Consider the following 13,203-nt stretch of genomic DNA (forward strand, 5'->3'; position numbering starts at 1 on the left):
CTCTCAGTTTTCCTAACCAAAATTGAGTGTCTCAATATTGTAAAAAAGATATCGACAAAGTTAAAGAAATTGCCAAACATATCGGAAAAAGGCCTTTATTTCGCATAAAAGAATGGTACCACGACGCCCATTTCCACGATTAAGAGACTCTACGACGTGTTTAAAAAAAATGTTCAGTGTGAAATTCACCACCACCCCACCCCCATTCCCTAAATTACCAATTGCGATTTAAAAAAACAAAAAAAGTAATAATAAACAACAACAACAGCAACAGCAACAACAATCATACGAGACAGAAAACGAACTTTTCAGATGAAAATCCATCAGCCGACACAACCTATATATATTCTCAGTACGTTGTATACACTCGTGTCTGGTGTGTAATCACGTCATGCAAGAAGGAAGGAAGGAAGGAAGGAAGGAAGGAAGAGCCTCAAATTGAGAACCTCGATGTGCTACGTGACGCAAGTGAGCCGCGAGTTGCTGCAGAGGGCGTTTGAATGGATGAAGGGGGTGGGGCGGGGGGGCGAAGGCGGCGTCGGAGGGGAGGTAGGATCGGGCGATTTGGAGGGGCGTGAACGGGGGGGTTAGTAGTCGGGCGGCCATCTTGGCGAGGCTAGTCGGAAACCAACTGCCGAGCAGTGAGGGACGGTGAACGAGACAAGACCCGATGTGCTAGCCGAAGGAATTTTTGCGCTTCCGAGCCGAATTGCCGCTGCGTGCGAGAGAGGCTGAGTGATAGCGACAACGAATACACCACGGGGTTTCGAGTACATATTCGAAAGCCTATTTAAGACGGATAACCACACGTTATCGGAGAGCCTGACTATTTCGAGGTCAGCTTTTCTTGTCGGCAAGTTTGTTGGAGCGGTTTGGCGAGCAAGAGAGGGAAGGAGAAAAAGAGAGACAGAGAGCTAAGGCGAAAGAAGAATATATAAGGCGAGATATAGTTGTGAGAGGCGTCGGGATCCAAAGGGTTGATTATAGAGAGAGAGAGAGAGAGAGAGAGAGAGAAAGTGGTTTTGACCCTGCTGATATCGGATAAAATCGTCGATACGTCGGCAGCTGTATAAGAGGGGTAAAATTTAAAAAAAAAAAAACCCGAGAGAAGGAGAAGAAAAAGAAGTGCAGTGCCAAGTCTGTGATAGTATTTATTCAAAAAACGAAAATAATTAAAAAAAAAAAAAGATTTAAATAAAACTAGATGATTGTTTGTTTAAAGGAGAGTTAAAAAGTAATAATAATAATAATTATCAACACCACAACAACAACAACAAATTTAAACAAACAAACAAATATTTAGTCGAAACCACGCGAAGAATAGATAGGATTTATATTTATTTATATCTGTGATACCCTAACTGATATATATTATAACCTACTTGTTGAAGAGGTGTGTAAAAAAAAAAAAATAAATAAAAAAAAAAACGAGGTAATAATCGTACCAACGGAAGGAGATCGAGAGACGAAAAATAAAAACGAATCACCAGCGTAAGCAGGTATCCACAGAAAAAAAGGGGTATATACATCAAAGGTATTTAAAAAAAGTGAAGGAAAACAATAAAAGTTCTACCACCACTTCTACCGATCTGACGTACAAAGAATTAGACGGTGTTTACAACACTTGTATTTAATCGTCAGACCAACGCAGAACCGAGACCCGAAGAATATAAATATCAGTAATACCTGGTTGATGTAAACGGTTTTAATTTTCGCTGATTTTCCGTTCCACCTTTCTCGCTCGGAGAAATAAAAAAAAAAACAAAAACAAACAAAGCAAAAAGAACCGAGCATAAAAAAAAAATCGCTCTTGTAAATATATCTACGACTGACTATTATTTTTTATAATTGTATTATAATATTATAATTATCGATTGGTATCGGTGCAAAGATTTAAACATTGGAGAATAAATAAAAATTGTATATAAACAATTTAAAGAAATCGTACTATTATCGGCTGCGTTTTCGGCCTTCGGATCGTTGCGCGTCTGATAAAGAGTTTAGAAGAGGAAGTCAAAGAAATTTAGGCTATCAGGACCACCGGAAGCAAAAGAGAACACTTTTCCAACATCTCGCCGAACAAGATGGTCGAGAAAATATTGGAGGAACGTGAAGACGGGCGACAGGAGTCCGGAAGAGGTGAGATATTCAGATAAACATAAGAATCTATGTATTCATCGCCTTGCTTATATTTCATAATCTCGTTGACACGTATACATCAATTTTGATGATATCTGCTGTAAGCAGAAGTGCTAAATATTTCCGTCGTCCTTTCCACACTTCCCGTTCGGAGTGTTTTTCGGTATATCGTTATCCGATCTCGGGGCGGGTCTCGATAAAAATCCTTGAGTTTCAAGGATCGACGGATGGATCGTTTGGTTCGATGATTAAGTTAGCAACTTTAACGACAAACGATACATCGGGAGGAAAATTTAAATTATGTACATCGTTCGTTGCATATAATATTGTAATGATTTTTCGAAGAGTTTGCTTTGCAAAAAATATATTTATATTTTGTTAATTGTAATGGTTTAACCAAGTTTCAGACATTCTCAAATGTCTAAAGTAACGATTTTTCCCAAACATGCATCGTTTGCAATAAAACGTTACTAACTTCATAATCTTCGATGTTTAGTAGACCGGCACACCGGTAGCAATTGTTGCCAAACAACTGACTACGTGTTAGAACGAGCCTCCGTCTTCCGCGAATCAAGTTCGCTCCCCCCCCCCCCCCCCCCTGCCTTTATCTCTATTTTTGATTTTCCTCTTTGCAAAATTTCCGAGAAGCTTATCTAAGGCAGAAAAGAAATAAATTGCCTTTGTTCTATTTGCGTGTGCGAGGGTGCATACAATTGTTGTCAATGCGATGGAGAAATATGGAGAAAGAGAGAAGAAGAAGAAGATGTAAAGAACGTGACGATGATAAAGAAATTTCTTTGAAGAATCAATAGTAACGTTGCGACGGCCGACGCGAGTCGGTCCGTTTATACTATTTTTTTTCTTCTTCCGACTTTCACACCTTGCGGGGGAAGAATAAAAAAAACTGTCGAAACGCGCAGAAAGACTCGCTATTCGTCAAGTATCGCCGATCTAAGGAGTTGACGGACAACATAATGGCTTGTCTCGATACCCGAAGCGATTACGATCGCTGTCGGACGCTCGTCAAAAAACTCCACCAAGTTCAAAAAAGGAAAGAAAGAAAATAACGTTGGGTTGAAGTTGGTAACGTTATTGTAACGGAACGTGTCGAGGTTAAATTATTATTTCGCTACTTTGGGATTGTTTAATACTTCGTAAACCTTCACGAAGCGAAGACGTGAAAACAATTATCTCCTTGAGTATTATCAAGAAATTAAGAAAATAGGGATTTTCTCCCCAATGTTTCATTGCCTTAACCTTTCGATTGAAGTTGGTAACGATAACAAAAGTGTACGTTTAACGAAAAATCACTAGTTTATTGACGGGATGCAGTTCCAAATTTGGGAAACAGCGAGTTTTCCTCACAACAACGTATCGCTGCATTATAACGTTATTAATTTGAACCTCGTAAGAAAGACGAAATTGTAAAAAGGGGCAAAGAAAGAGAGACGGAGAGCTTTGTAACTAGGAGATAGTAAGGTTACGCGAAATATCTGCGACTGTCTTTCCTTCGCTCCTCGTTTGTTTCTCTTATAAATGATTTCGGAGCAGATGTGGGTTAGTCGGTACGTGCCTGTATATGGCTGCCGAACAACGGAAGCTCATGGCTGACGGTGCCACGAATACGAAGGACAAAGGGCCGCCTCCTAAACCAACCGAGGCTGTTGCGCAAGCCCCGAGTTGCCAGGCTTAAAGGGAGTCTCCCGGCCTGCTTTAAAAGAGACAAAGGAAATACCTTGACGAGAGACTTGCTTCCGAGTCCGAAATAAACCATTTCGGCGTTCAGTGTTGCTGCAACGAAGGTGAATCCTTGAAGCAGATTCTGTCACAATTCGGATATTACAAACTTTTGTCCCGTTGTCATTGAAATTCCATTATCATCTGCGAAATTCGATTGTACTATTTCTTGACAATAAATTGACGTCCTGTTTTTGCCATTTCGATGATTCTCGTTTCATTGTTCTTACTTTAGAAGCGCAAAATTTACTAACGCGATATAAAGATTGAGAAGAAGATAAAGAGAACAAAAAAACCGTGTTTCCGTACGGCTCTTATCGACGCAGAGAGTAAAATTTTGTAACGCGTATGGATGTGGTGTAGGAAAGACTTTCCAGTGTCCAGATGTTATATGTCGTTCATTGACCGGTCATGCTTGTGAGAAGAAGCGAAGCGTTTATTCTCGATCTCTGAATTCTATCGTCGTGTGGCGCTGAGAAAAGCTGGGTTTTCAAGATGAAAAACGAAGGAACAAAACAAAAAAAAAAAAAAAATGAGCCAGGTATCTCAGCAGAGAAAGAACGAAAAAAACCGATCCAGCCTTTGACGTCACACACTCGAGAGTGAGTTGCCTCATCATTTGGCGCACCCAGCTGGCGTAAAATCGCATAAAAAACAGTACAATATTATACTCGTGTAACTTACAATTTTTACGTACCTACTTGTATCGCGGATCGATTTTTATCGTCACCTAAATACAGATATTAACGCGTAGAGTGTGACGTCTTTCAACGTTACACGCAGCTGCTACGAATGAGGAACTTGACGATATATACTTATAAAGAGATAAACTTGCCGGTTGTTTACTAATCTTTACGCGCTCGATCTAACGCCACGTAGATTAAGCAATTCTCTGGTGGTCAATAGTTCGTTCAACCTTTCGCCAAACTCTCCAACTAACCCAACCGCGATGTATCGGGTAACTCGGAGATATTAGAAGGTCTCTCCGTGTGTGTTTGTTTGTTGTAAAATAAAAATCGGAAAAGAAGACTTTGCTTGTCTTTCGCGCTGATGATTACCGGCTTCCCTGTACATCATTCATTCATTCATTCATTCACTCGTCGATATAAATTTTTCCTCTTAATCCGTATCGAGTTTATGGCACAATGTCTCTCTCCCCCCCCCCTCCCCTTTTTCTTTTTCTTTTTCTTTTTCTTTTTCTTCCTTTCTCTCGATGCATATGCGTAGGTTTGTGTAACGTATCTTCGGATTTGCAGTCGTCTCGCGAGGAGATCGTCAGGCGTCGTTTTCTGTGCCAGTCACTGAACTCTTGACTAGCTGCTGCTGCTGGTTTCTGCTGCTTCGTTGGTCGTTGTGCCGCAGCGGCATTAACAGACCGAGAGAAGTCGTCCGTCGCAACACAGCTGAGCGTCTCTCTGCAGAGAAAGAGACTTCGTGTGTACGAAAATACATTTGCTTTAAATAAAATGTCGACCGTTTCAACGATGAAATTAAATGCAACCGCGACATCTTTTAGATACACCGAACACGGTACGAGAATGAGATAAAGAGAAAAAAACAGAGCGTCAAATGAGGTTGTTGGATGATATTTTCGAGTTTCATTTCGAAGTATATCATTCGTTAGACTTCTCCCCCCTGTTTTTCTTCTTTTCATCGACGTTTCGCCATTCCTCGCCGTATAAAACTTGGGGAATTTTTTTTAATTTCGAATCCATCTTTCGTTATATACGCGTGTAGTTTTCTTCCTACTTCCGTTTCGCTTGGAAATAGAAGGAACCAAAAAGAAGACAAAAAAAAAAAAAGAAAAAGAATTAAATGAAGTACAGATGATGTAAGAAGTCGAAAAAAAAAAAATGTGGCGGGGTTGAAAAACAAAAAAAGAAATTTAATGCTCCGCAGGTGGAACGAACGGAGTTGTACAAAATGGCGACTCGATGCCCCTCCGTAAGTTATAACAGTTAGCGGATACTGTATTATACGCTCTCATGTGTGCGTACGTACGTACATAAGGATAACCGAGCGACTGACTGACTGGTGGCTGTTCTCATTCCAGTCGCAAGATTTCTCTTTAACCTACGCGAGCGTTTATAAAACGAGTGAACGAACTAAGAAACAAACGCCCACTGCTGGGTGCATGCTCCTCGTACCTTGCCTTGCCTTCCCTTCCTCTGACATCGCGATTCGCGTTCGCTAAGCCGATTGTTAGTATATCATGCGCGTTCGAAAATTTGTTGAGAAATCGATGAGTCATAGGCATACGTATAATGTATAACCCGCGCCGAGGCATAGATTCTGTTATAATAATGCGAAAGGAAGTAGAAGGAGCAAAAAAAAATATTAAAGAAAAAAAAAAATGAAATAAAAAAAAGAGACACAAGGCAGAAATTAGGAGAGAAAGGAGAACGAGGTGAGGTTCTTTGGACTCTGTGAAAAGGAGAGGAAAAAAAAATAAGAAGAGAACATTCGATGCGGAGAGAAAAAACGAAACTTTGGATAAATTTTTGCATTCTATCAATCTTCGTCGCGTTGTATGCGGTAGGAAATGTAGGAATTATGCTTTTCTTGCTTCTCCGAAGGAAAGAAATTAATTGAAAAGAAACAAAAAAAAACAAATGCTCCGTTAAATTGAACACGGTGAGTGATTTTTGAAAACGTGTAAACTTATGGGAAGTATTTCTTTGACTTGCGGAAGTCTCGAAATAGATCGTGTATGATACGTAATTCTATTCACGTTATGATATACAAACTCCTCGCGGTGCTCGTCAGAGAGATATTACACGTCGTGGTGATGTGTGCTGCAACGCTGGGAGATATTTTTCTTGCAGTATTTGGGTATTCATTTTGCGTATTGAAGATATTACATTATCGCACGTTAAGGAGAAAGAGAAAAACGTTGATGATATTGTGTTAATTTTTTACGACGAATTCGGAAAATCAATTTCATGTACAGGTATCACTTCCTGTAAATGCAGTATAATTTTATAATGTTATAATGTATCGCCGACGTTCGTTGCTAGTCTAAAAACAGCGCCCCCCGAAGCACGTGGTGAATTTGTTGCTAACCCGACAGCCAACTTGACCTGACCTACAGCAGATCTAAAAGCGGTTCGTTGGGGTCAAAGATCTCAAACTGAGCGTCGAGTGTTTGGAAAAGATTGAAGAGAATTTAATGGAAATAAATTGTACAAATAAACGAAGAACCTGATATTTAAACCACGAACAGATCCTTTAAAGGTACGAGTAGATGATTATAACAACTGCTGCATCCAGCTTTTTAAAATTCTTTTTTACGCGGTGATAAAGTTTTTATTCAATTTATTATCCTACACACACACACCATATACAACTGTTGCACGCGGCTATAGCAGCAAAACGTTTTTCAGTCTCTAATGCATTCGATAAAGGGAACAACGGGGGAAAAACGCAGCCACTCTCAAAACCCTCGGAAGAGTAATTTATCACATGAATTTCAATTTATCAACGTTTCGTAATTAACCTCTGATAAAATAAAAGGCCGTAGTGTTTAATGCTATCGCAAGAAACGACTCTTTGCCCTAATCTTCTAACACGCTTACGACCCAGAAAAACGATGTCACGGGAATTTTCCCGTCCCTCGAGCAACCGTCGAATCGCAGATTTCGCTCAGGGACCCGAGTTTCGTTCCAGGGAAAAAATTTTCCGGCGTTTGCCAATTTCCGCCTTTTCAACTCTCTTTATTATTATTGTTATTATTATTTTTTTTTTTCTTCCTCCCTCGCGTTTTCGTTGTAACAGGGTTTCGTCCTGACCGAGCTCTACCTAATTCCGTTCCTCGATCCTCGGGGACGAGTCCCTGCTCAGGGTGGCGTCAGACCGGGAAAACCGGGAAAAAGTTATTTTATCGTTGCATCCCTCCCAACAATCATTGAAAAACTCCAACCGCGCTTCGTTAATTCAGCCGAACTTGTTTTTAGAAATTGGCAATACTATGTAATTTGAATTTTTATCCTGGCCATCTTCTCCTTTCTTGTATATAATTTGAAACCCCGTTGGTAGTAAAAGCGGATCAACGTTTTCGTAAATTCGGTAACAAAAATTTAAGAGATGTTAAAATTTTTTGCGGGAAAAATCAGGGAAATATTGAAAATTTATAGAAATTTAATTCAGCATAATTGTTACTATCCTCCAGCTGCTACGAGTTTGGAAAATTTTTAACCGCGTTTAGTGTACGTTATTTATAATAATTTCTTCAATAATACCGAAACATTAACGAGTTTGAAATTCGTAACGTGAATTATCAACTAAATATCGAACGTAGTTGTAGAAAATGGCATCTAAAAAGTCGAGTTTTCAAAATATAATTTTTTTTTTAATCTTATTTTATTTTATTACCGGTTTGCTGGATTTCGGTCAATCTTATAAAATGACGAACTAATAACGATCTTACTTTTATTTTGAATCGTACAACATATTCGTTAAAGCTTACACCAACTTCGACCTTACGAATCAAAATGCATATTCTTTTTCCAGTTTCGTTTTTCAATGCTGGTGCTAAATTTTTTGTTGGAAAACGTAGCGAAGGGAAAAAACCTCTTGTAAAGTCTTGTTAAATAATTCTTAAGATTATCCCGATCATACAGCGATGAGAGTGCAGATGTACAAAGAGGTTTTAAATTAGTTTCTGTATTATCATTATTACTACGAAGCTATAGCATCATTTACTAGCCAGGCTGTTTTTACTCCTTTCACTTTTCAATGCGACCGCACGAATATCACACACACACACACGTATCGGATAGAGAAATTTTCGCGGTTCTTCGTCGCTGCACAATGACTCTATTTTCTGTTTTTCCTATCAATATAATATCCTCTTTGTCGCCTCGCATGAGACACGTACGTGTAATCTCCACACCGTTTGAAGCAGCGTGTGTGTGTGTGTGTGTGTGGGGGGGGGATATAGAGAAGAATGACGCCATGTTTATTATTATTTGTTATTATCTCATCGTTAGCACGTGTTTCAGCCTCGTATTTATTTAAGACTCTGGTCGTTCACAATTGCACCCAATTTTTTTCTGTCTCGTATTAATTCTATTAACTCCCCTCCCTCCCTCCCCCCCCCCCCCGCCCCACTTTTTTTTTTTTTTTTTTACAACTCTTCATAATTTCCTCCGTTCGACGACGATGTTAAAAAAAAAAAATAAAAAATATCGCGTGTGGACGCGTGTACGAGTAATTATTGCGTCTTTGTAGTTTGTTCTGTAGGCTTTATACGCTGCTTAATTTTACCTACTTTTTTTAAAAATATGTATGTATATTTCATTTTTCTTTCTCTTTCTTTACTACCGCCGCCTGTTTCAACTCCGAAGCAGTCGTCCCTGCAGTACATATATCACACTGTAATTACTAACACCGTGATTACTTCTCTAATTAGTAAATCATTAGTCTATAATGAATTATTAAACTGTTATAGTATTTAAAGATCGCGTATTATCTATTCATCCCTCTACTCCACCTTTATACATGTATATTATTAATATTACACAATCGCCGATGATTTAAAATATGCAACGTTTGTCGGTTCGATGAAGTTATCTACGTTCTCTCGTTATTTATTTTCACAATTGGCTTATTGTACTGTAAAAAAAAGGGGGGAAAAGAGAGAGAAAAAACAAAATTGAAAACTTGACACCAGACTTTCGACTTGAGAAATTTCGCTCCCTCTCAGTGACATTACTTTTGATTGTTTTTCATTTATTCTCATTCGATTATTAAAGTCCCTTTTTTCCGAGATCTCTTCACTCGACGAAATTACGGAGTTGTGACGGATAACAAATGCCACGGCCCCCTGATGACCAATGTCAAGTGGTTCGATAAATTTTTATTATCCGACCGAGAGAATGCTGCAGACGGTGAAAAAAAAAAAACGCAGCAAGGAGCAACGTTGCACGACAGTTTTTTTTTTTTTTTTTTCATTCTCTTGTTTTGTACAATGGCCGTCAACGACGCGTCACGTCCTCCTATAACGCCGCAGACTTGCAGCGTCTGCGTCTTCTCTTGTTACATTGCAGGTCTTGCACTCTTCCAGACTTGCACGATAATCTATAATTATTAATGTCTGGTGTTTAAAAATTCCCCACAATTTCCTTCGCTCGGTATTACGTTTCATTTGTTTGTTTTTTTTTTTCTCCCCCCACACTTGATACAATATTTTACATCAGCGAATTTAAAATGGTATTATAGAGAAAATTTTCGCTGATTATAATACAGTTGGATCGTATCGTCGGAGGTAGGATAATATAAACGCACGATTCAATGTTGCGCTAAAAATATCACAATGTGTCATTGTTTAATATATATAACAATACGTAACGTGCGGGAGTTTTCTTTCATCGACAATTTTTCACATTTAGTATTATTTTATGCTGCACCGTTGAACGGCGATCGGGATCCAAAGTCTCAAAGATCAATGGATCGCGTTGTTCATGATTTGTATGTAATTTAAAACAACCATTCAGCTTCGCGAAGACTGTATTAAAATAAAACAGATAAAGAAAAATAAAGGGTGACTAAACGTGCGAGTATGTTAGACAGCGCAATTAATTAACTAATTCGTAAAAATTGTGCCTTTTTACTCTCATATATAATTACTGTGATAATACATTTTTTTAAAATTATTTTCCGCTTACTATTCATAATACAAGATGCGATTATTGCTGGTGTACGTACCAATAATTAACGAACAAACGGAGGCCCGCTATTTGGCGATATTTTTGTGAAATATTTGCGAAAGCGAATTGAAAAATTAGGAATTTGATAAAAGGTTGAAGTTGGTAAGGTTAGAACGGCGAAAGTCAGATTAAAATAGTTGTGACTATTGTGCATCTGTAGGAAATACCTTCGAAGGTGTTGCATATTGTCAAAAAATGAATCCGACATTGATCATACTATTATTAGTATTGTTATTGTTTATTTTTCTTTAACAACGTTTTCTCTTATCTCTCGTATGTTGAAAAATTAAAATATCATATAAGGGTGCACAGCGGACGTGTGTTTCGTTGCGAAAAGTGTAACAATTTTTTTTTACACATTTATATTTGTTGGTTGTCAAGGATGGCACTCCAGCTTTTATGACCGAACCTTTTTCATTCATGTACTCTCTTGACGAACTTAACCTTTCGTTCGATTGTCGTTGTTTAATCATCTTATCAAAAGTTTTCCTCTTTTTGTTTGTCAGGCGATGGCGGTTGCAGGGAAATCGCGTCCAACGGAGAATCCATGAGCGCTGTTCAAGCCCGTCAAGAAGAAGCCAGGCGAAAGAGACGCAGGAAGAAACGTTCCGGTTCGTCTCTTGTCTCATCTTGTTTCCAAGGTTCGTAAAATTCATATATCGTATCTCACCGGGGGTTTAATTTTATGTAACTTTTTACGTACTCACTTCCGGTACGAATGGATTATCATTGTCGTCATTAATTTATATACAGAGCAAAAGCAATTCAAAGGAACAACGAGCGCATGGGAGTTGGTAAAGAAAAATAAAAAAAAAAAAAAAGAAGAAGACAAGTATAAATCGGGGCAAATTTGGAATGAAATTGAAAACAAGGAATCGTGGGAGGGAATAATTGTGTGAGAGAAAATTACCCGAGGAATCGGTTTTAAATTCTAAACCCTGGAACGAAAATAAATCAAACCGATCGTTGGTTCCGAGAATAGAATGCGGATTCTCTTACGGTGGGGACAAACCGAGACGGTCTTACGCACATCGGGCATATTGCATGGGTCTGTTTATAAACACCGGAAGTTGCACGATATGAAGGAGGAGGAGGAGAGAGGATCGTTCGTCGCGTGGTTACGCTGGCATCTCGTATCGTACAAATTGACCGCCTTTGTCGTCCCCTTACAAACGAATTTAAAAAGAAGTAATACTAATAAAGATAATGACCAACCGTGTCTCACCGGGATTGATAAAAAAAATGTTTTGTAGTTATACGTTGTATGTAAAATCGGAGCGGAAATTGCAAAGCCTCTGATTCAAGAACGCCTCAAAGTTTATTGTCACTTGTCTTGTTAATATCGTATAACGATTAAACGAATCGCGTGATACGTAATATCAATGGACGGGAAGTAACTTGGAACAAAGCTGCTTCGGTGGTGTCGACAATGCGACTAACAAATCTATACGGCAGGAGCAAATAGTTCCACGATTCAGATTAAATCTGTCAATAAACGTAAAATCTGTGTTTGATTTTTACCCGAAGCGTTTCTACGGTTTTCTTTATCTTTTTTTTTTCTTTCCGTCGCTTTTCTTACCGCGTGGATAATTGTGAACCGAAATTCTTGGAGCTTGCGTCGAGCGAATCAGTCCGTCACGACAGATGAAGAAAAGAAGAAAAAAAAAAAAAAAACAAAGAAATGAGAGGTCTGATTATCGTGAGCAACAACAACGAGCACGATAATAACCAGACTGATATTGTTGTTTATCAAATGCTTGTTGTAAAACACTGCATGGAGTGTGATGTAATTAAAAAAAAAAAAAAGAAAAAAAAACAAACCATCACCGGAATACAACTGTATCTTTTACCAAATTTTCCTGTCAATACGTAGAATTTTGATTCTCGTCTTTTCTTTCATTCTTTTTTAAATACTTAAAGAATTCCATTCGCTCACCACCCTCGACCAACGCATATTATCTACCTTTATACGTCATACGTATGTAATGTGATATATCTGGGGAGGGAGGGAGAGGAGCGGAGAGGGGCCGGCATTATCGGATTTCGAGTATGCCGAAGCGCGGACGTCGGGTGTGGGTGAGGGGGGGTGGAGGAGGGGGGCAAACCAGCAGTTGCTAGGCGCTCGCGGGTCGCTATTCAACCTGTATACATACATATACTTGTATACATTCGGCGCCCTCTGCTGTTGCTGTTGCTACTGCTGTACAATTTCACGGAATACGCTCTAACGATGAGCCAGAATCGTGTAGTCCTTCAACGAATTCCCTCCGTTGGTACATGCGCATCCCACAAGCCTGCATACGCACTGTTACATACACACACACACACGCACACACACATACGTACGTTTCAGCCTTCGACCTTGACATTACAAAGAGGGATTAGAGACGGTATGTATACCTATATATGTATACACGCATGTACGTTTCAGCAACAGCAGCAGCGCGGCATCGGGTGACTAAGGTGACCGTGATCAATTGAACCTTTTGAAATTTTCTCCTACCCCCCCCCCCCCCCCCACCTTTTTTTTTAATTAGATTTATTTATTGACGTTAACTGCCGCTACTAATATTGCACTCGTATTGCACGCGTGCATTCAATTTTGAACTAGTATCGTTGA

General features: G+C 39.1%; 1 protein-coding gene across 2 annotated transcripts in view; it reads left to right on the top strand.

The window, feature by feature from the left end:
• The window catches only part of LOC124217832 (MAP kinase-interacting serine/threonine-protein kinase 1), a 92,312-nt gene that overhangs the window by 68,838 nt on the left and 10,271 nt on the right, over positions 1–13,203 (top strand). Inside the window, exons 1-2 of one of the 2 annotated variants that reach the window (XM_046623929.2) lie at positions 606–2,139; positions 11,090–11,224. In XM_046623929.2, the coding sequence (XP_046479885.1) occupies positions 2,085–2,139; positions 11,090–11,224 (190 nt within the window). In that variant the 5' untranslated portion in view covers positions 606–2,084. Of the gene's footprint in view, positions 1–605; positions 2,140–11,089; positions 11,225–13,203 lie in introns of those variants that run through there. The other variant, XM_046623928.2, reaches the window with a different exon arrangement.

The sequence above is a fragment of the Neodiprion pinetum genome, chromosome 4 (assembly GCF_021155775.2).
Source record: "Neodiprion pinetum isolate iyNeoPine1 chromosome 4, iyNeoPine1.2, whole genome shotgun sequence".
Taxonomy (NCBI): Eukaryota; Metazoa; Arthropoda; class Insecta; order Hymenoptera; family Diprionidae; genus Neodiprion; species Neodiprion pinetum.